The following is a 24406-nucleotide window of genomic DNA, read 5'->3' on the forward strand; positions in this document are numbered from 1 at the left end:
ATACAAGAATTTTACTAAGAGTGTTGGTAAAAGCTGTCACGAGGAATACCAAAAGTATTACATCGATCAGAAATACAATTATATCAAAAACCGCAAACTCAAGGAAAAACAGTTTTTTAACAACTTTACGCCGCACTAAAAAAAAAAAAAGAAAAAGAAAAAAAAAAAAAAAAAAAAAAACAGCCACAATTAAGAGATTCCATAGGAAAATATTGGGGTTCAACAATATGTTACGAAATAACAAAAATTATGTGTACTCTTGGAAGATCTTCAAATTCCCAAGCCATAGGAGCTTCCCACCGATTACTTCGCTCGACTTGCACTTGGAAAATGAGACAATTCCCCGTCAAATTAAGTTTTGCTATGACAATTAATAAGTCGCAAGGGCAAACTTTTGACAAATGTGTGTTATTGTTGGATTCGTCCGATTGTTTTGCCCATGGACAGCCCTATGTGGCATGTTCAAGGGTTACAAATTGGGACTCATTAATTATCTTCCGAGGTTACCATAAGGTTAATGGTAAATGTGTGGTGAAAAATCCGACAAACGTGGTATATAAAGAATTTTTTCGGACATGCCATCCATTAGGGAGGGAGAGTCTTTAGTGAAAGGTATCGACAGCGAGCAGGTAATTCCAGAAGAGGAACCTATATTGGGGTCCGTTGAGATTCCTGCTTCAGCTTACAATATTAGTGAAGAAGCCGCAACGGCAATGATCCTGCCTGATTACGACTATGTCGTCGACGAATCGGAATCAGATGTGTCGGTCCCCCTTAAGGTTTGGGAAAGGACTTTGCAAGAAAAAGAAGAATTAAAGAAGGAGAAAGAAGAAATGACTCAAGAATTAAAGGCCAAGGTACCCACGGCGTAGCCTGTGCCTTGGGACATTTTCTGTCTATATATATATATATATATACATATATATATACATATATATATATATATATATATGTATATGTATATATATATGTATATATATATATACATATATATATACATATATATATACATATACATATATATATATATATATACATATATATATACATATATATATACATATACATATATATATATATATACATATATATATACATATACATATATGTATATATATATATATATATACACACAAAATTAAACAATTTCAAAAGTGACACATTTTAAAAATGTTACATGCCATGGACGATCATCGTTGAGCCATGTACGATCATCGTTGAGCCGTGGACGATCATCGTTGGGCCGTGGACGATCATCGTTGAGCCGTGGATGATCATGGTTCAGTCAAGGTCAAGAACGATCATCGTTGAGCCGTGGACGATCATCGTTGAGTCAAGAATGATCATCGTTGAGCCGTGGACGATCATAGTTGAGCCGTGGACGATCATCGTTGAGCCGTGGACGATCATCGTTGAGCCATGGACGATCATCGTTGAGCCGTGGACGATCATCGTTGAGCCGTGGACGATCATCCTTGAGTCAAGAACGATCGTCGTTGAGCTATGGACTATCATCGTTGAGCTATGGACTATCATCGTTGAGCCGTGGGCGATCATCGTTGAGCCGTAGACGATCATCGTTGGGCCGTGGATGATCATCATTGAGCCGTGGATGATGATCGTTGAGCCGTGAACGATCATCGTTGAGCAATGGACGATCATCGTTGAGCCGTGGATGATCATCGTTGAGTCAAGAACGATCATCGTTGAGCCATGGGCGTTGTTGAGTCAATAATGATCATCGTTGAGCCCTGGACAATCATAGTTGAGCCGTGGACGATCATCGTTGAGCCGTGGATGATCATCGTTAGGCCATGGACCATCATCGTTGAACCGTGGACGATCATCGTTGAGCCGTGGACGATCATCGTTGAGTCAAGAACGATCATCGTTGAGTCAAGAACGATCATCTTTGAGCCATGGACGATCATCGTTGAGCCATGGACGATCATCGTTGGGCCGTGGACGATCATCGTTGAGCTGTGGATGATCGTTGAGCCGTGAACGATCATCGTTGAGCAATGGACGATCATTGTTGAGCCATGGACGACCATCGTTGAGTCAAGAACGATCATCGTTGAGCCATGGACGATCATCGTTCAGCAGTGGACGATCATCGTTGAGCCATGGGCGATCATCGTTACTAATAATAAATTAAATTAAACCATTTCAAAGGTGACACATTTTAAAAATGTTACATGTCTTGGAGAGGGGGGTCTGTAAGTCCTCCGAGGTCGTAAGTTCTCCGAGGCTGTAAGTTCTCCGAGGGTGCAAGTTCTCCGAGGGTGGAAGTTCTCCGAGGATGCAAGTCCTCCCAGGGTGCAAATCCTCCGAGGGTGGAAGTCCTCCGAGGGTGCCAGTCCTCCGAGGGTGCAAGTCCTGCGAAGTTGTAAGCCCTTCGAGGCTGCAAGTCCTCCGAAGTTGTAAGCCCTTCGAGGCTGCAAGTCCTCCGAGGTCGTAAGTCCTACGAGGGTGCAAGTCCTCTGAAGTTGCAAGTCCTACGAGGTTGTCAATCCTCCAAGGTAATAAATCCTCCAAGATAATAAGTCCTCCAAGGTAACAAGTCCTCCAAGGTAACAAGTCCTCCAAGGTAACAAGTCCTCCAAGGTAACAAGTCCTCCAAGGTAACAAGTCCTCCAAGGTAACAAGTCCTCCAAGGTAACAAGTCCTCAAAGGTCGCAAGTCCTTAGTGGTCGTAAGTCCTCAGTGGTTGCAAATCCTCAGTGGTTGCAAATCCTCAGTGGTCGCAAGTCCTTAGTGGTCGCAAGTCCTCAGTGGTCGCCGTGTTCCCTTGGACTGACCAGGAAAAAATGTCACTTGGGTTCCGCCTCGGCCTCGGGGCGGAACTCCAACCCGGGATCCCCAGCACGGGATCCCTATCGTGGGATTAGAGCGCGGAGCGCTGCAGCCGAAGGCCACTGTTTGCGCAGCAAGCCCCCGGCGAAGTCGGGGAGGGCGAAGCCCGCGGCTTGTACTACAAAAGGAAATGAGTGATGAGGAAAAAGAGAAAGACAAAGTGCTCAGAATTGAAGCCAATAATCAGAATGAGAAGGGAAAAGATGGAAAAAACAAGTTTTTGGGAGAGTGCTGGACTTAGAGACAAAAAATGGTACATTAAAAAAAAAAAAAAAAAAAAAAATGGAAACTTAAAACAAAAAAGAGAAGAAAATATGAAAATAAAAGTGGCATACACATATATTAATGGTATGATCTCTGGAATCAGCAAACTAAATGACTATCTAGAAAAAGAAAAACCTGATATCATGCATGGGCATAGTAGAGACAAAATTGAAAACACCGCTATCAATAAGCATAGTGGGACATGGTCTATACAACCACTGGGTGAAAAATAAGACACACAAGCACGGCGGAGGTGTCATGATATTGACCAAAAAGGGTCTAAATGTGACAAAGATTACTAAAGGCCAAGGCAATGTAATTATGATTAAAATTGCAAACAAAAAGATGAAAAGCAGAAAATTTGTAGCAGTGTATGTACCACCAAAAACCCATGCATAGTCAGACAGCGAACATTCTAAATTACTGGAAGAAACAATAAATGTGCTAAACGAGTTACTGAAAGAGGATGGAAACATAGTAATCATGGGCAATTTCAATGCAAAAGACATAATTTAGGAAGAAATGATAGTTAAAGGGGGAGATGAACTTTGGAGCAACATTCTACTGGATATGACCATCAAATACACCCTAATGCAATGGGTTAAGGAAAATACTAGATATGGAAATGAGGAACCATCGAAACTAGACTTAATATTAACTTCTATTGTGAATGGTGTATAAAACACCAATTGGAAAAAGTGACCATATACTAATAGAGTTTTAATTAAAAGAACAGAACAATGTAGATAGGAATGATAAACATAGAGAAGGAAGATTTACGTAAACAAAATGGATTTTGTAAAACTAAGAAAAAAATTCCAAAACACAAATTGGGTTAAAATTCTCTAAAGAGGAAACAAAGATGGAAGACAAATGGAACATATTCAAAGATAAGTACAAAGAAGAAATTAATAAATATGTACATACATACATATACCAAGGCTCTTTTCCCCCTTACCAGGGGGGTAGCCAAAAAGGACAAGGCACAAAAACACTCCCACCCATTTCATCCCCGAAAACACTCCACACCCCTCCAATCTTAGCACCTCCTAGATGACGGGTCATCCCTGCACCCTGTCCACTGCCCTGGGTCAGAAGTAGTGTCGCAGGACACAGCACATCCACAGCAAGACCGCTTCATTAAATCGGCGACCCCCCCCTCTCCGTCCCCCCATATAAAGGAGAGGATGGGGAGAAATCCCTTCGGGCTGCGTCAAAAATTTTTGCTCACACACACACTACCTCACCCCCATTCCCCCGTCCAATCCACCTCATGCATCACAACATTTTCCATATACAACCATTCTCCATTCACCCCTGTCTTCTGTCCTCTCCCGTCCTTTCTCAACTGACATTCCCCTCTTCCCCAAAGCCCCCTTCACCCCATCCATCCATCTCATCCTAGGACGTCCCCTCATGTTCACTCCCTCCACATCTGCCTTCCATACCTCCTTTACTAGTCTTTCTTCACTCATTCTTTCCATGTGTCCAAACCATCCTAATACTCTTTCATCAACCCTATCTCCCAGCTCCCTTTCCAGCCCTGTTCTCCTCCTCACTTCCTCATTTCTCACTCTATCTAGCCTAGTAACCCCCATCATACTTCTCAGACACTTCATCTCAAACACATTCAAGTTCCTTCTCTCTTCCTCTCTCATGTTCCATGTTTCTGCTCCATACAGTGCTGTTGGCACAATCACTCCTTCATACAGTCTCCTCTTAGCATCCATTCCCAGATTCCTATTCCTCATTACACTTTTTAAACCACCTTCCTTCCTCCCAGATTCCTATTCCTCATTACACTTTTTAAACCAACCTCCCTTCCTCGCCAACACTATATATACGGCATCCGCCGGCTTCCAGATGGACTTTTTTCATTGGCTACCGAGAAGTAACTTCCCTTCCACATCGCTTTTCGCTATATCTAATCCCGTTGTGTTCACACGTAACTAAACTGTATTCTCATGACTTAGTTTTGGTTCAGGTTGAGGAATTATTTGTATTATCAAACGTTACAAATTATCTATTGATTAATTTTTTGTTGTAAAGATATTATATTTGTTTTGTTGACTTTTGGTTATAAACTAAATTAGTTATTTATGTTACCTTCCATTTGGATTTGCCTTAACCACATCAAGGCCACAAAGTATGAACTCCTCCTAGACAGAAATTCATTTTTTATCCTTGCGGAAGGCATAACATAGAAGGGGGGCCCGTCGGAATCCTCTTACCTGAACAAAAACTAAGGTGTGAGATATACAAGAGAAACGTCAAAGTTACACTTGCATTCCCACAACCATAAAAAAAATTGTCCATCTGTCCAGTAAACTTGTAAATCAGTGCTCCAGTAAAGTAATAATTGGTCCAAGAGAGATCACAGTCAGTTAATCATAAATACGCTATTGCACATGACCATGTTAAACTCTTTCAGCTGTAAATTTCAAGAGTACTGAAGTAGGATCCGTTTAGGATACGTGTGGGAACAATACAGTAATTCTATCCTAATTACGGCATATAGTTTTGGTTAATTTATTCTGTCCTAAAGATTCATAATATTCGTGGGAGTCGAGTATTATAATTCTACTTGTATTTCTTGTCCGGTACACCACGTAAGCGAACCATGTGCAGTACCTTGCTTAGTAGCAACCGTTAGCGAGTAAAAATTTTTGCGATGTCAGAACTGAATATCGAGAACTTTGTTGAGAACCCCTCGGTGGAAGAACTGGTAATTCAGAACCCAAATAAAGAATGTCTGAAAGAAATAGCAACAAGATGGGACTTAACTTATCCAGCGAACAATAGTAGAACTGAATTAATCCAACTAATTTTGAGTCATATAGATCAGTTAAAGAAAACGGAAGACGAAGGCAGAAAATTTGACAATTTAGAACAAGCAGTTGCAGCCTTAAACCACCTAGAATATAAAACATTTGAAATGTAGATGAGGTATGAAATGCAACTTAAGGAATGCGAATTGCAACGTGAAAGAGAACAAAGACAACATGAGAAAGAACAAAGACAGTTTTAAAAACAGTACAAACTTGAACTCAAAAGGCTCGAACTATCGACCCAAAGTCAACAAGTGGTTTCAAATTCAAGTATGTTAGATCTCTTGCAGTACACCAAACTTATTCCCGCCATCTCAGATGAGAATCCAACCTTATTTTTCGAGAATTTGAAGCAGTAAGTAAACATTTTGCAATTCCCCAAGCAGACTGAATATGGCTCACTAAGCCAATGCTGTTCCCTAAAGGGTTACAAGTATGTAATAATCTAAAAAATAACACTGACTACGAAATGGTCAAACAGACAATTCTTTCCGCTTATGAAATTTCCACCAAAGGTTATCGACAAGCCTTTCGAAATTCTAACAAACTTAACTATCAAACTTTTATGGAATTCGCGTCAGACAAACTCCGAGCATTAAGGAAGTGGATTAAATCAGCATAAGCCGATAATCTTCAGAAAGTAGTGAACTTGATCGCATTAGAGGAATTCATGCTTAAAATTCCTCACTACTTAAAAATTCACATTGTTGACAGGGAGGAATTTGACCTTATGAAAGCAGCCAAATTGGCTGATACCCTCTCATTGATTCACAAAAATGTTGGAAAGGATGGTAACTGCCACCAATCTCATGTAAAACCAACTAGTGGTAGTAAAGATGGAAAAATTGATAACCCCAGTTCCCGTTTGTTTCTTCTGTAAGAAACCAGGACACCTGATTGCAAATTGCCCAGATCCAAAATGTAAAGTAGCTCAAAAGAATATAAAATCTGTAGCTTCCTTTAACCATTCTACTGTCAATTCTGTAGATCGTTTTCAGCCTTTCCGTTCAACAGGAACAGTATCACTTGGTCCAGACCACGTAGAACACCACCTCCAAATAGTACGGGACACAGGAGCAGCACAGTCATTGCTACTTCAGTCAGCACTGCCGGGAGTCCAACATAATTATACAGGAGAAAATGTATACTTACAGGACTTCCACAACCCTTTTTCAGTACCTCTGGCAAAGGTGTATCTGAACTGTGGACTCATCAAAGATACTGTCTCCATAGGAGTAAGTGAAACAGCACCCCTACCTGTCCCTGAAGCAGATTTTATACTAGGTAACGATCTAGCAGGAGAACTAGTCCATCCTCCTTTAATTGTTTCTGTTTCTCCCGTCTGGGGTATTGGCTGCAAGTTATTGTGGCAAAGTAGCATGCAGTTGATACTTTAGGGTCTATATGGGGCACCCCTACGGACCAGAGCCACACATCATTTTGTCTGTGATAGAGGAAAACTCTGTACATAGAGAAATGATGACACTTTTATACTACGACTGTCCCTCCGTTATGCTGTCCTGTACCATTTCTCTGAATATTCATTTCCTTTTTTCGCCTACCTACCCTGTGGTGGGGGCAAATGAATACTGCCACTAAGCATTTCCACTTGAGTCATAAAAGGTGACAAAAAAGGGATGGGGGATGGGATTAGGAGTCCTACTACCTGTAGCCCCAAATGGGGACATTCCTAAAAAAGAAAGTAAAGGCATAAGAGGGTCTGGGAGCATTCCAACCAGTACCCTAAATTTTGGGTCTTTTAATGTGCGTGGATGTGGTACAGATGAGAGTAAAAGGGAACAGATAGGCAGTATGTTTGTGAGAAGAAAGATGGATATACTGGCTTTGAGTGAAACTAAAATGAAAGGAAAGGGCAACTGTGAGTTTGGGAGTGTAGCTGGGAGGTACTTAGGAGTGAAGAGGGGACGAGGGAGAGAAGGGGTGGCTATACTAGTAGGTGAAGAGATAAGTAAGCGGGTAGTGTAGTGGAAGGTGTAATCAAGGTTGATGTGGATGAAGGTGAAGCTGGGAAAGGAGATGTGGGTTTTTGTAAGTGCATAAGGGCCTGGTAGTGAGAAGAGCATAGAGGAAAGGGAGGCTTTTTGGGTAGATATAAATGAGTGCATAGAGGGATTAGGGAGAAATGTCAATGTAGTTGTATTGGGAGACCTTAATGCTAGGGTAGGAAATTAACCAATTGACGGAGTGACTGGGAAGTATGGAGTTCCAGGTAAAAATCGTAGTGGAGAATTGATGGTGGAGTTGTGTCTTGAAAGAGATGTATAGACACAGTAAAGGAAACATGGACTGGAGGTGAAGCTTCACCTCCAGTCCATGTTTCCTTTACTGTGTCTATACAACTTGTTCACATGGATTTTCATCTTGAAAGAGAGTTGATGATAGCAAATACAGTGTTTAAGAAGAAAGTCAAGCATAAGTACACATGGGAGAGGGTGGTGGAGGGAAGGGTGGCAGATAGAGCATTAATGGACTATATAGTGGTGACCAGGGTATGGTAGGAAGAGTTAAGGATGTACATGTTTTAAGGGGAGAGAGTGGGGGAATATCTGATCATTTCCTGGTGGAAGGTAAATTGAGAGTGGAGAATAGGTGGAGAAAGAGGAAAAGGGCAAAAGGTAGGGAGGTACTTAGAGTGAACTGCTTAAATAAGGAAAAAAAGGAGAGTGAGTATAAGAAGTTGAGAGAGGAGTGGGAGAGAGTAAAGGATAGAGTAGAACTAGGAGAGGAAGAGGAATGGGGATGGTTCAAGGAGGGAATCATAAGGTGTGCAATGATGGTGTGTGGAACAAGGGGGCAGGAGGAAATAGAAGGAAGGGTAGTGAGTGGTGGAATGAGGAAGCAAAGAAAGGTGTAGAAGAGAAGAAGAAGGCATAAATAAATTGGCTACAAATTAGGACGAGGGAATCATATGAGGTACAAAGTAAAGAGAAAGGAAGTTAAGCATAAGATAAAGGAAGCAAAGAGGAGAGCATATGTGAAATGGGGTAAGAGTATGAGAAAATTTTGAAAGTAATAAAAAGATTATTTTGGAACGAAATTAAAAGAGGAAGAGGAGGCGAATCAAGTAGAAAAGGTAAAAGGTGCCGATGGAGAGATGATAATGGAAGAGAAGGCAGTGAGAGGAAGGTGGACAGAGTATTTTAGGGAGTTGCTAAATGTGAAGGAGGATAGGGAGGGAAAGGTAGTTGCAGTGGGAAGCGCTAAGAAAATGAGAGTGATGAGTGAGGAAAATGGAGGAGAAATAGGAAAGGATGAAGTGAAAGCAGCTGTTAAGATGATGAGAGCAGGTAAAGTACCTGGGTAGAATGGATGCCATGCAGAATGTCTGAAGAAAGGAGGTACAGTTATGGTGGACTGGCTGGTGAGGTTATTTAATGTTTGTTTAAGAGAGGGTAGAGTGCCGGAGGACTGGAGGAGTGCCTGTATAGTTCCGCTTTACAAAGGAAAAGGGGGAAAGTGTGAGTGTAGTAGTTACAAAGGGATCAGCTTGTTGAGTGTAGTTGGGAAGGCTTATGGGAGGGTCTTGATTGAGAGGAATAGGAGAGGAACAGAGGGAGTAATCGGTGAGGAACAGTGTGGTTTTAGGACAGGTAGGGGATGTGTAGATCAGATTTTTGTGGTAAGTCATATATGTGAGAAAGCTATAGGAAAAGGTAAGGATGTTTTTTGGGCTTTTATGGATCTGGAAAAGGCTTACAACAGGGTAGACAGGAAGGCACTGTGGGAGGTACTGCAGATATATGGGATAGGAGGAAAGCTGTTAAGAGCAGTCAAGAGTTTTTATGAGAGTAGTAGAGCTTGCATTAGGATTAGAAATGGAGAGAGTGAATGGTTTGAGGTAAAGGTGGGACTTCGTCAGGGGTGTGTTATGTCGCCCTGGCTGTTCAATCTCTACATGGATGGGGTAGTGCGAGAGGTGAATGCAAGGGTAGCAGGTCAGGGGTTGGAGATGGTTAAAGAAAATGGAGAGAAGTGGGAGGTGAGCCAGCTGTTGTTTGCTGATGACACTGCACTTGTGGCAGGATCAGAGGAGGGATTGAGGAAGTTGGTGACAAAGTTTGAGGTGTGTGAAAGGAAGATGAAGATAAATGTGGGCAAAAGTAAGGTGATGAGATGTACAAGGGGAGAGAGTGACAGTAGGCTGGAAGTGAGCATTAAGGGTGAGAAACTGGAGGAAGTGGATAGTTTCAGATACTTGGGTGCAAATGTGAAAGGAAAGGGAGGAGTGGGGGTGGAGGTAGAATGTAGAGAGAAGTGAGTAAATGCCGTGTTGGATTAAAAAGTGTAATGAGAAATAGACATCTGGGAATGGATGCTAAGAGGAGGTTATATGAAGGAGTGATTGTGCCAACAGCATTGTATAGGGCAGAAACATCGAACATGAGAGAGGAAAAGAGAAGGAGTTTGAATGTGTTTGAGATGAAATGTCTGAGAAGTATGATAGGGGTTACTAGGCTAGATAGAGTGAGAAATGAGGAGGTGAGGAGGAGAACAGGGGTGGAAAGGGAGTTGGGAGATAGGGTTGATGAAAGAGTATTAGGATGGTTTGGACACATGGAAAGAATGAGTGAAGAAAGATCAATAAAAGAAGTGTGGAAGGCGGAGGTGGAAGGAGTGAATATTAGGGGGCATCCTAGGATGAGATGGATGGATGGGGTGAAAGGGGCTTTACAAAAGAGATGAATGTCTGTAGAGAAAGGACGGGAGAGGACAGAAGATAGGGGTGAATGGAGAAGGGTTGTGTATAGATGAGGCTGTGATACATGAGGGGGAGTGGGTGGGGGATGGGGGTGAGGAAGTATGTATGAGAAAAAATTTGACGCAGCCCGAAGGGATTTCTCCCCGTCTTCTCCTTTCCTGCATGAGGGGATGGAGAGGGGGGGGTTGCCGAATTATGAAGCGGCCTTACAGTGGATGTGCTGTGTCTTGCGACATTGCTTCTGACCCAGGGCAGTGGACAGGATGCAGAGATGACCCGTCATCCAGGAGGTGCCAAGATAGGAGGGAGGGACGAGGGTGGAGGGGAGTGGAATGTATGGGAAATGAAATGGGTGGGAGTGATTTCTATGCCTTTTTTTTTTTTTGGCTACCCCCCCCCGTGTAAGGGGGAAGAAGCCTTTGGTATATGTATGTATGTATGGTTCTCCCCAACCATATAACCCAACTTCTACTATAGAGCAAACCCAACCCAACCTATTTCCAACCTGTGCTATTACACGATCCCAAGCAAAAGTTAACCAACCAACCCTTACCTCTCCAACCACCCCAACCACCCTGCTTACTCTACCCTCTGAGCAGAGAATCAAAGAGGCTCAACAGAACGACCCTTCCTTAGCTCCCTTGTTCAACAGAGCTATTCCCAAGGAGAATATCCTACATACTCCCTCCTTTTATTTGCACAAAGGGATACTTATGAGATTGTATAAACCTCATCACCTTTCTGATGATGATACCGGGGCAGAATGTCACCAAATTGTTCTACCTGTTAACTTGAGGACTCAGGTAATAGAGGTTGCTCATACAGGATACTTGGGACACTTAGGTATTAAGAAAACTTATTTACGACTCTTGTCAGAATTCTTTTGGCCTGGTATGAAAACAGAGGTAAGTAGATTTGTTAAATGTTGCCACACTTGCCAACTAGTAGGCAAGTCGAACGAGTCTATCCCTCCGTATCCCCTTCAACCCAATAAAGTACCTAGTGAACCTTTTCAGAAACTAGTGATTGACATAGTGGGCCCGTTGCCCAAGACCAAAAAGGGTAACCAGTACATTTTAACAGTTCTTTGTCCCACTACCAGGTACCCTGAAGCTTTTCCTTTAAAGAATATTTCTAGTAAGAGTGTAATTACTGTATTTTACGGCTTGCAAGACGCTGCATCTTGGAAGACGCACCCTAATATTTGAAAGAAATTTCTAAGAAAAAAAAAGAAGTCATTCTCATACAAGAACACATTCACCATATACCCGACCACTGAACACAAAAACATAAGAAGCAAGGACGACACGTATTGGACGTATTGTTTACATTATGCAATCACTTGTCCGATTTTGTTTGTATGGCAATGATACTGGTTGGCGATTAGTAAATATACTATACATTTTTCATTGTCCAAGGGTGGTTTTATTTTCATAAAAATAAGATAAAAATGTCAAAAATATGGATGTAGATATATAAAACTCCACTGCCGAATCATTTTTTCGGTAGGCGGTGGTCCAAAGTGTCTTTCTGCTGCTCTTTTACAGTGTTCTTTGGCATATCGTACAACTTGTAGCTTGTATGCGATAGTATAACTAAACCGTTTTGATAATTTCCAGGACAAAAAAATCTTATGACATGTGTGATAGCCTGGTGGTAACTGATAAAGGCACCTGGCATTTGCGTGCATTCGTGTATTTACCTAGTTGTATTTTACGGGAAGGAGAGCTATGCCCGTGGTGTCCCGTCTCCATATCTCATTTTATCTAAACTATTTCTAAATTCATGTATTGTTTTTGCACACACCATTTTCTCATCTAACTTGTTCCAAATATCTATTACTCTGTGAGGAAAGCTGTTCTTTTTCACATCTCTTCTATAGCTGTCTTTCTTGATTTTCTTTCCGTGCCCTCTTGTATTTCTTTCATCCCATTTTATCAGATTCTCTCTATCGACAGTTTCTATGCCTTTCATGATTCTGTAAATAGCTATCAAATCTCCTCTCTCTCTTCTTTGCTCTAGTGTCTGTAGTTCAAGTTTTGCTAGTCTCTCTTCATATGATAGTTTTGAGAGTGTTGGTGCCAATTTTGTAATTGCTTTTTGTATTCTTTCAAGTTTCTTGATACATTTTTTTTGTACTTGGTGACCACATCATTGCAGCATATTCCAATCTTGGTCTTATCAGAGTGATTAGAATTTTCTTCACCATTTCTTCATCCAGGTATGTAAATGCCACTTTAATTCTTATTAAATTATAAGTTTCTGCAAAAATCTTATTTATATATTTCTCAGGTGATATATTACTCATAACAATGACTCCCAGGTCCTTCTCATTTTCTACTTTTTTTTATTCCTTCTTCTCCCAATTTATATGATCTTGTTATTCTGTTTTTGCTTTTCCCAAATTCTATTATACTACAATTTTTAGTGTTGAACTCCATCTCCCACTTCCTACTCCATTCCTGTACTTTATTTAGATCACTCTGTAGTGACTCACAATCTTCTTCAGTGTTCACTTTTTCTAATAGTTTTGCATCATCTGCAAAGAAGCTCATATAACTTTCAATTTCTTCATCCATATCATTAATATATATAGCAAACATTATTGGGGCAAGAACTGTTCCTTGTGGAACACCACTTATTACGTCATCCCATTTTGAGTGTTTGTCTCTTATCACTACTCTCATTTTTCTTTCTTGCAAAAAGTCTTCCATCCATTTAAGCAGTTTCCCTGTATTCCTCCTTCAGTTTCTAATTTCTTAAGCAACTTCTTATGTGGTACTTTGTCAAAGGCTTTTTTTAGGTCTAGAAATGCACAATCAGCCCATCCATCTCTTTCTTGTATTATATCTATTAGCCTTGAATAGAAACATATTAAATTAGTGACGCATGATCGTCCTTGTCTGAATCCAAATTGCCTTGGATTTAGCATGCTGTTTTTTTTCTAAATATTTTACCCATTTACTTTTGATAATTCTTTCAAAAATTTTTGCTATTGTACTTGTTAGAGAGATTGGTCTATAGTTGGTAGGGTCTTCTTTATTACCTCCTTTATATATAGGTACTATATTTGCTTTTTTCCAATCTTCTGGAACTTTTCCTTCTTTCAAGGAACTATTTATTATGCTATGTATTTTGTCTGCCAGTTCATTCCTGCATTCTTTCGAAATCCAGTTTGCTATTTCATCTGGTCAATGCGATTTTCTAACATCAAGATTACTCAAGTGTTTCATTATTTCATTCTTTGTTACTTCTATTTCTTTCATAGGGGGAACTTTCTCTTTCCATTCAATCTCTTCCAGTTGTATATTGTCCCTTGTAAACACTGATTTAAAATGCTTGTTCATAATTTCCGCCATTTCTATTTCCTCTGTGTATTCAACTCCTCCTTGTCTTAATTTCTCCAAGTCTTGTTTGTTTTTCAGTTTGTTGTTTACAAATCTGTAGAATAGTTTTGGTTGATCTTTACATTTTTCTATGACATCTCTTTCATATTTTCTCTTTTCCTCTCTGCACGCTTGTACATATTCATTTCTATAACAAGTATATATTTTCCATTTTTCAGGTCTTTTGTATTTCTTAAATTTGGTCCAAGCTTTGTCTCTTTTGTCTTTTAATACTCTACAACTTTAGTTGTACCAGCACTTTACATATTCTTTTTCTTGTTTTTGTCTTGGGACATACTTTTCCACTACTTTTTTATAATTTTTTGTCAAAATATTCCATTTCTCTTCTACTGTTGTATCTTCTTTGTGTATTCTTTCCCAGTTTTCATTTTGAAAGAATTCTCTTATTTTATAAAAAAAAAAAAAAAAAATCATACATCTTCCTTTTCTATATTGTTAATTTATTTTCATGTATTTTTTCTCATTTAGTTATAGTTCTATCAATATGTGGTCACTTTTACTTATTGATGCCTGGTATTCTATCTTTTCCACTATTTCAGGTTCTGATGTGATTATTAGGTCTAGTCTCGATGGTTCTTCTTCATTTCTATACCTAGTGTTCTCTTGTATCCATTGTGTCATTGTGTGGTCAATAATCATCTCAAGTAGAACATTTCCCCATGAGTCTTCTCCACCCTTTATGGTCATCTCTTCCCAGCAGATTTCTTTGCAATTAAAGTCGCCCATCATAACTACTCTTCCTCTATCTTCCATTATCTTGTTTAGTGTTATTCTTGTGTCTTCTAACATACATTTATGTTCACTCTCTTCCCACGAGGCTGTTTTTGGGGGCACGTAGTTTATTACAAACTTTCTGGTCTTCTTATCTCTGTCTTCTACTTCTATCATAATCATTTCTACTCTATTCTTTCCATATGTGACACTCTTCACGTTTATATCCTTCTTAGTCAGGAACATAACTCCACCCCCTTGTTTTATCCGTTTCTAATCCAATAATTATATGTATTGTGTCCTATGCTGTTGGGTGGTAGTGGACCTTTTAATTTTGTCTCTACAATTCTCATTATGTCCGGTTCTTTTTCCTTCAGATACTCGTTCAGTTCATTCAGTCCTGTTATTAATCCATCTATATTTGTGTAGGACACTTTTAAGATTTAAGAAAAATTCGATTTTTTTTTTATTGCATAAATACATAGTAGGGATCTTGCTCTAGATGCTGGTAAAGTGTTTTTATCGTACCGCCATTTTTAAAGGGTTTAAAGGGCCTACCCTCCCTCCCCCCGGCAGCCACATGCTGCGCACGACCATTGTTTACATACTTTTTGACCATATTTTACCCTATTTTTTTGCATTTGATACACTCATAAAGTTTTCTCTTATGTCCGGCATGCATGTGAGTATGTCTGAGGAAGTTCAGCCTGCACGACTGGCAGTGGCCTGAGCCTTACAAAGTAAAGGACATGTACACGTTAGCTTGCCGCATTCACTAATTTGCCGTGTGAAATTCGCATCTATTTTTCAGTGAAGAGATATTTGAAGATAGCCATGCCTAAGCTATCCAAACAAAAGGCACACTTGCAGAAGATAAGAACGTCTACATTAGCAACTCAAGGGGAGAAAGAAAGAACCCCAGCATCAACTTTGTTATCACCACCGCCGCCACCACCACTAATACTCCCTCCAGCAGCTCTCTCCCTTCCATCTACATCCACATCCTCAGCACCTGATCCTCTGTCCTCTACACGTATATCAGACAAGTTGCCTCTACGCAAACAACTGTTTGCAAACAAGTGGCTACAAAGATGCCTCCTTGTTGCAACACCTTGGGTTTAGAGTCTCAAACCTCACAGTGATGTCCCTGATGCAGCAAGAGCCTGTTCCAACACCAGAAAGGAAACCCAAGAAAAGAGAGCTGAATCCCAGCAATCAGACTACCTTGCTGGGTCATTCTAGACCAAGAACTCAAACTTTGCGACAAAGAGTGAGGTGGCGGCTTATGAGACTCTCACTTTGAGTGAATAATATCCTACACTGTAGGAGGGTACAAAGTGCCTGAGTTACTTGAAAGATGCAAAATCATCATGAAAATACAATGGAACCTGTTTTCAATGGGTCTTAGGAGGTCCAATGTAAAATTTAGTCAAACTAAGAAAAAAAAAAACTTTAACATTCATTTCTGAAAAATGTAAGTTTTTGATACTCAAAGTCTATCTCCTCCCTCAATTTTCAACCGATTTTTGCATATGAGGTCTCTATTAATAGCTAGATAAATGACAAAAAATAAAATAGAGTTTTTTTGCATATGTTAAATAATTTTTTTTAATAACGTGTCAAAGTCAAAATTTTGCTTTTTTTCGATAATTTTTTTACATTTTTTTCCTCAGCGTTAAACAAAGATATTAAAAAAAGCTTTCTATTTTGTTTTTTATATATGTAGAAGATTCTTTTGCTGTAAAATGAAAGACATCGAATAAAAATTGTAAGAGGAGATAGGATTTGAAAGCCCAAAAATATGGTATTTTTTACGTTTTTTATTAAAGAATAAAAAACTACTTGTCAGATCTGAATAAAACTCATGCTGTGAAGGTTTCCTCAGACCTAGATATCACACAGAAAAAATCAGCAAGATCCTTCAGAAAAAAAGATTTTGGGCGGGGGGTCCCCTTAACTTTGTTATTTCCATTGTATTCTCTGTTTCTTTTTGTTTCTCTCTGTTATGGTCCATTTCCTCAATTTCATATTCACTACTCTCCAATAGAATTCTTCTTTTTCTGACTCCGTTCTGGTCTCGTTTTTTTCTTTAGCTTCTTTCCTTTTCCTTTTTTCTTCCTCTCTTTCCCCTTTATTCATTTCTCTTTTCATCCATACCTTTTTATATTGTTCACTTGCTGCTAGCTTCCCTGTTTTTGCTAAGATATTCTCTGCTGTTGTTTGTGATCTGAATTTAATCTTAATTGGTCTGGTCTTACCTGTACTACACTTTCCGAGTCTAAACTTCTCTTCAATTTGTTTCATGATTTCAGGTTCATCTTCCTGAACTAATTCTAGTAATCTGCTTAATTTTTCATTTTCCTCATTGATTCTTGTCGTTCTATCTGGGTTATGTTTCTCTTCCATTCCTAATATAATTATACATTTCTTTTTATCTGCTAAGTCTCTTACTATATTCTCCTTCTGTCTCATCACTTTGATAACTGAGTCTTCAGTTTGTTCTTTCATTTGCTGTTTAATTATATCAGTAAATGCAACTTTACTGTTTTCCTGTATTTGTCTCCACCCCTGTGCTTCTTTTGCTATGGCCTCTTTACTGTCTTTATTGTTCCTTTTTAATTCTTCATTCTCCTCTTACTTCTTTTAACTGTCTTTTTAATTCTTCTATTTCATTAGTTAAGTTTTTGTTCGCCTTCTCTAGTTCTTCCAATCTTTCAACCCTTTGCGCAATTTTTGACATACTACCGAACTTAATCTCCCAATGTTCGGTCATTTGTTCAAGTTTTTCCTCTAGTCTTGCCAGTCGGGGGAGGTTGGTATCCGCCCCACCCTCATTAAATCCATGGAAATTATTATCCTCACCTTCTATTGTGCTGCTCTTATCTATGTTTCTAATCTTTACATTTTTGTTAGTCCCTTCATCGTCACTAAATTGATCTGGCCCGCGTTTGTTTATATGGCGTCTGCCTGCCTGGACCAAGTCCTCTCCTCCCTCATTTCCTTCCATTTCCCTCAGTAATCCCTCCCCTTCTCCTTTTTCCTCACTTTCCCACTACACCACAAGCAATCCCCTTCCCTGTAAATACAACAGATACTTCCTTTGCGTTGAGATCCACGAAAATTTCACTTTTTCTTCAGGACAATCCTCGCCATCCGTCCGACGAAAGTGTGTGTGTGTGTGTGTGTGTGTTGCTATGAGACAAAGGAACGGCCCGTTTTCTCCACACACCGAGTAGGCTCCAGGAAGGATTATGGTATTGGAAATACTTGTAACAGCTAAGTACCGAGTTTACATAATATAAAAGGTTGAATTAAATAGTACTTAAGCTAACATCATAGTGTAATGACTCAACATACAAATCCAGGTCGCTATTGGTCAAGTGTCCAAGCTTACATGAGCCTGGCTGTTGCCTTACAATACAACATTTGTCTTGGAAGATGCATTAGCATTTTTCAGGGTATTTTTTAGGAAAAAAAGTGCGTCTTGTAAGCCGTAAAATATGGTAAGTGTTTAACTCACATGTTTACTTCCTTTGGTATTCCTCAGGAAATACAGTCAGATATAGGATCCAATTTCACTAGCAATCTCTTTATCCAAGTTCTCAAGGAACTAAATATTAAATAGTCTCTGTCTACAGCGTACCAACCCGCCAGTCAGGGAGTTCTAGAACGATGTCTTCAAACATTAAAGAATATGCTACATAAGTTCTGTTACGAGGAAGACCGTGATTGGGATGAGGGATTGCCTTTCCTCCTATTTATGCTCCGTGAAACACCATCCGAAGCTCTAGATGTTTCTCCCTTTGAATTGTTATATGGAAGGAAGGTAAGGGAACCCCTCAAGGTAATCAAGGACCATATCATATCTTCTCCTACCTCACCTTTACAGTCTGTTAACCAGTATGTTGTTTCCCTTGAGGATAACCTAGCCAGAATTCACTCCTTTGCCCTGAAGAACCTTGAGCATGCACAGAGTACAATGAAAGTTAATTTTGATCAGAAATCTCGTAAGAGAGAATTCAAGGAAGGAGATATGGGTCTTGCGTACATTCCCATCTCTGGACAACCTCTTCAAGCTAAATACCATGGTCCTTATAAAGTTCAGAAAAATATGTCAGAATGTAATTACATACTAGAAACCCCTGACAGATGCAAAACTACTCAACTTATTCACGTTAACTTGCTCAAACCATACTTTGCCAAAGTACCACTAGACAGTTCAGTCAAACCACTGCTTTCGCTAAATCACGGTACCAATGAAATACCTACGTCAACCAACTGTCCACTGGTCCAAGAACCGATGTTGCCACATTTCGATCCTCCCACAGTTGGCAACAACAGCGACATCTTGAACAACCTACTTTTGTACCTTAACCACTTGAATCCTGACCAAGCTTAGGAGACTTCTGAAATTATTTCTAGTCACAGGTCCTTGTTCCGAGACAATCCTGGCCGTTGTAACCTGACATCCCAAGAGATTCAACTGTAGCCACCAACACCCGTACCAATTACATCCTCAGAAGAAGCTGATAATGAAGAAAGAGGTCGACTATCTCGTGCAGCATGGTTTAGCAGTTGCCAGTAATTCTCCATGGGTTTCTCCGTGCATCCTAGTCCCCAAAGAAAATGGACAAACTCGACTGTGTATGGACTACCGACGAGTCAATACAGTTACCATCCCTGACGCCTACCCTCTTCCCCGGGTCGACGATTTAATTGACAAGGTGGGACAGTCCAAGTTTATTACTAAAATTGACCTCACTAAAGGTTATTACCAAATTCCTTTGGCTCCACAAGCTCGTCCCATCTCTGCATTCATCACTCCCTTTGGACTCTTTGAATACACCGTCATGCCGTTTGGGTTACGTAATAGTCCGGCTAAGTTCCAACATACCATGAGTTGCCTATTACAGGACATTGATGGGGTAGCTGTATATTTGGATGATATAATAATATATTCTCCTAATTGGCAGATCCATGTACAACTACTAGATGTTGTAATGTCCTGAATGGAAGAAGCCAACCTTACCGTCCAACTTCCCAAAACCATCTTCGCCCCAGCTATAGTGACACACTTGGGACACGAGGTGGGACAAGGCGTCGTCCGGCCGAAACGAGCCAACATCTTGGCCATTCTTGACTACCCGGCTCCCTCTACTAGGAAAGTACTCAGGCATTTTCTGGGTATGGCCAGATATTACTGAAGGTTCTGTCCAAACTTCTCAGAGGTAGCCTTACCCCTCACCCGAATGACAAGCTGCTCCATACCTTACTCCTGGACTCCGGAATGTCAGAACGCTTTCCTGCTCCTAAAAACCTTCCTCACGCAGGATCCAGTTCTGCGTTCACCTAACTTCGACGTCCCCTTCATTCTACAGATGGACGCAAGTGATCAAGCCATTGGAGCTGTTCTTCTCCAAGAAAACGATAGGATATTGCATCCTGTCGCATACCACTCAGCCCAACTAGATCAACACCAAAGGCAGTATTCGACCACTGAGAAGGAGCTACTGTCCATCATCTCAGCCCTGTGGAAGTTTGAATGCTATGTACAACCCAGCTCGACCCCTTTATGAATATTCATGGACCACAATCCGTTAATATTCCTTGAACAGAACAAGAACAGTAATAGGAGGCTGTTACGTTGGTCCTTGTTCCTCCAACAATACCTCCTCAAAATAAAACATATTAAGGGTTCTGAGAATGTTCTTGCTGATACCCTTAGCCGTCCTGATTAGAACTCCCAACTCATCTGTTCCCCTGAGTTGCTGAGTTCTAGGGGGGGGGGGCGGTGATGGCCCACCATCCTCCGTGTATTTAAAATGTCTGTTTATGTATAATATTCTGTATAACTATGTATGTACTGTAAATTGCTAATATACGTGTGGTTTTCCTACTGTCCTCCCCTCCTTACTACTCGTCTGACAGACCCAGACTAGTTCTGTCCAGTTCATCCTTCTCCTTCCTCCCATCCTCGCCAACACTATGTATACGGCGTCCGCCGGCTTCCAGACGGACTTTTCTTCATTGGCTCCAGAGACGTAATTTCCCCTCCACATCGCTTTTCGCTATATCCAATCCCGTTGTGTTCACACGTAACTAAACTGTATTCTCATGACTAAGTTTCAGTTCAGGTTGAGGAATTATTTGTATTATCAAACGTTACAAATTTTCTATTGATTAATTTTTTGTTGTAAAGATATTATATTTGTTTAGTTGACTTTTGGTTATAAATTAAATTAGTTATTTATGTTACCTTCCATTTGGATTTGCCTTAACCACATCAAGGCCACAAAGTACAAACTCCTCCTAGGCAGAAAGTCCTTTTATCCTTGCGGAAGGCATAACAATATATAAATGACAAACTAAAGGATAAGCATGAAATAGTGAAACTACGTCAAGGAGATAAAGAATACATAGATGACAAGAGATGGCAGAAGTTATGATCAGACATTTCAGGTCTGTTTTTACAATTGAGGGTTCACAATCTTGGGAAGATGGACAACAAGAAAGATCACCCATGATGAAAGAAATAAAGATAGCACAAAAAGAAATAAGAGACCAAACAAAAAGCCTAGATGTCAGAAAATCGTATGGACCAGATGGAATTGCAAATTGGATATTGGAAGAGTGTACAGTATAGATGAACTGATAGACAAACTATACAAGATAATTGAGTTCTCACTCAAAGAGGGAAAGGTGCCACAAGATTGGAAAGATGCAAACATTGTACCAATATACAAAGAGGAAATAGGGAAGATCCTACAAACTTCAGACCAGTATCCCTCACAAGTACAGTAGCTAAAATATATGAAAAGGTCATCAGGAACCAATGGACCAAACACTTGGAAGATAACAAAATAATAAATCCCAAACAATTTGGCTTTAGAAGTGGAAGATCGTGCACCACAAACCTAATCTGCTTTCACTCAAGACTAATTGAGATAATACAAGAAAGAGATGGATGGGCAGATTGCGCCTTCTTGGATTTGCAGAAAGCATTTGACAAAGTACCACACAAAAAATGAATAGGTAAAATTGAAAAAATAGGAGGAATTCAAGGCAAACTGTTGGAATGGGTGAAGGATTTCTTAACCGGGAGGAAAATGAGAGTGGTACTTAGAGACAAAAATTCAAAATGAAAAGTGGCATTCCACAAGGCTCTGTTTTGGCTCCTTTAATGTTTGCCATATACATGATATGGATGAGGGAGTAAATTGTTACATGAACTTTTTTGCTGACGATGACAAATTACTGAAGAGTGTAAGAACTGAAGAAGATTGCAGATCGCTGCAAGATGACCTGGATAAAATATGAGAATGGAGTCGGTGATATGAGATGAACTTCAACATTAAAAAATGTAGCATAACAGAATTTGGAAAAAGTAAAAAATAGAGTTTTGGGACAATATAAAATTGGAAACAAAATAGTCAAAAAGTAAACTCAGAGAGGGACCTAGGAGTAATCATCTCAAGTGACTTGGCACCTGACAAACATGTAAATAAATTATTTGAAGGGACTTGCAACTTATTAAGATCAATGAAAGTGGCCTTTGACTACATAGATGAGGAGATGGTTAAAAAAATAGTTGTTACACTGATAAGACCAAAATTTGAATATGCTGTATCAACGTGGGCACCTAGCACAAAAAAGAACATAAGAAAATTAGAAAGAACCCAAAGAGCAGCAACAAAAATGGCACCTACGCTGTCAAATCTGACATATGAACAAAGATTGGAGAAATTACAGTTGTCAACACTAGAACATAGAAGGGAAAGAGGCAATTTGTTTACCATTTTCAGAATTATGAAAAGGATGGAAATTCTCGATAGAGGCAACTTATTAAAGTGGGACAGAAGAGAAACAAAAGGACACGAAAAGAAACTAAAGAAAGAGTTACAGAAGAGACCTGAAAAAAAAAAATAGCTTCCCACATAGAGTGATCAATGTCTGGAACAAACTGAACAGAGAAACAGTGAATGCCAGAACTATACACGATTTTAAGAACAAACTGGATGTGGAGATATGAAAATGGGTCACCACAAGCATAGCTCTCGTCCCATAAAATACAACTAGGTAAATACTACCCTTCCTTCTATTTCCTCCTGTCCTCCTTGTTCCACACACCATCTTTGCACACCTTATGACTCCCTCCTTGAACCATCCCCATTCCTCCTCCACTCCTAGTTCTACTCTATCCTTCACTCCCTCCCACTCCTCTCTCAGCTTCTTATACTCCTTTTCTTTTTCATTTAAGCAGTTCACTCTAAGTACCTCCCTACCATCTGCCCTTTTCCTCTTTCTCCATCTATCCTCCTCTCTGAACTTACCTTCTACCAAAAAATTATCTGATATTCCCCCACTCTCTCCCCTTAGAACATGTACATCCTTAATTCTTCCTATTATACTCCTGGTTACCACTATATAGTCCATTAATGCTCTATCTCCTACCCTTCCATCCACCACCCTCTCCCATGTGTACTTATGCTTGACTTTCTTCATAAACACTGTATTTACTATCATCAACTCGATATATAGGATGCCAATAATAAGTTTCTTATTCCTGCCTATAATCTCCACCTAAATAGATTCCGTACTATCCTCTTCCTTAATCGAATTGTTGATAATACTGTTTGTTGTATTAAGGGAGACTGGAGGAAGCAGATAGTTTTAGATACTTGGGTGTGAATGTGGTAGGTAGTGGAGGTGGAGACAGAATGTAGATTGAGAGAAGCAAGAAAATGCCTTGGGGGAATAAAAAGTGTAATGAGAAATAGACATTTGGGAATGGATGCTAAGAGGAGGTTATAAATGGGAAATGGCCATTGGTATATGTATGTATGAATCTCTAGGCAACAATTATTATTCCATAACCTGGGTTCTTATACATATTATGAATGTACAGTATATGGAAAAACCAAACAAATACCTGCAGTGTGTGGAAGAGATCAAAGCAGGATACAGATGGAAGCAATGGCTGGTCTTGCTGTAGTCCCACTGGTCCACAAGCAGCAAGATGGGCTGCATTCTGGTCTGAGGCATCAACTGTTGGCCACACAGGTCTGTCTCCCCCTTCACTGTTCTCTCCTAGTGGTAACCCCAGACTGCAACATTACAAGGATAAACATAAATACATCTCACATGTAACAGAACTACATAGGTCTATAATACTATACTGAAATTGTTCTCCCAACACTGACCAATGACTGGTATGGTGGTACAGCAAAATGGCCAGCAGGGCTACCCTTTTTCAAAACCTGGCAGCTCTCTCACTTCCATCAAGAGATACAACCCTGATGGGCTGACACTTGATCTCTGGATTGAGCCCAGGATCTCTATCAGCTTCAACTGCATTTCCTATACTTCCAAACACTTGGAAGAAAATAAAATGATAAACCCTAAACAATTTGGCTTTAGAAGTGGAAGACTGTGTACCACAAACCTAATTTGCTTTTACTCGAGATTGAGATGATACTGTACAAGAAAGAGATAGTTGGGTAGATTGCACCTTCTTCGATTTGCAGAAGGCGTTCGATAAGGTACCACATAAAAAATTAATAAGAAAAATTTTAATAATAGGAGGAATACAGGGTAAGCTGCTAGAATGGATGAAGGACTTC

At 39.9% G+C, this 24406-nt stretch overlaps 1 protein-coding gene across 2 annotated transcripts in view; it reads right to left on the reverse strand.

Annotated features, from left to right (window-relative positions):
• LOC143039925 (transcriptional adapter 1-like) overlaps window positions 1-24406 on the reverse strand; it is a 231572-nt gene that overhangs the window by 41060 nt on the left and 166106 nt on the right. For both annotated transcript variants that reach the window (XM_076210317.1, XM_076210316.1), the window contains one exon: window positions 23716-23890. In XM_076210317.1, the coding sequence (XP_076066432.1) occupies window positions 23716-23890 (175 nt within the window). The remainder of the gene's footprint in view (window positions 1-23715; window positions 23891-24406) is intronic.

This window comes from Oratosquilla oratoria, chromosome 27 (genome assembly GCF_046742065.1).
Source record: "Oratosquilla oratoria isolate Oo_2021 chromosome 27, ASM4674206v1, whole genome shotgun sequence".
NCBI classification, from domain to species: domain Eukaryota; kingdom Metazoa; phylum Arthropoda; class Malacostraca; order Stomatopoda; family Squillidae; genus Oratosquilla; species Oratosquilla oratoria.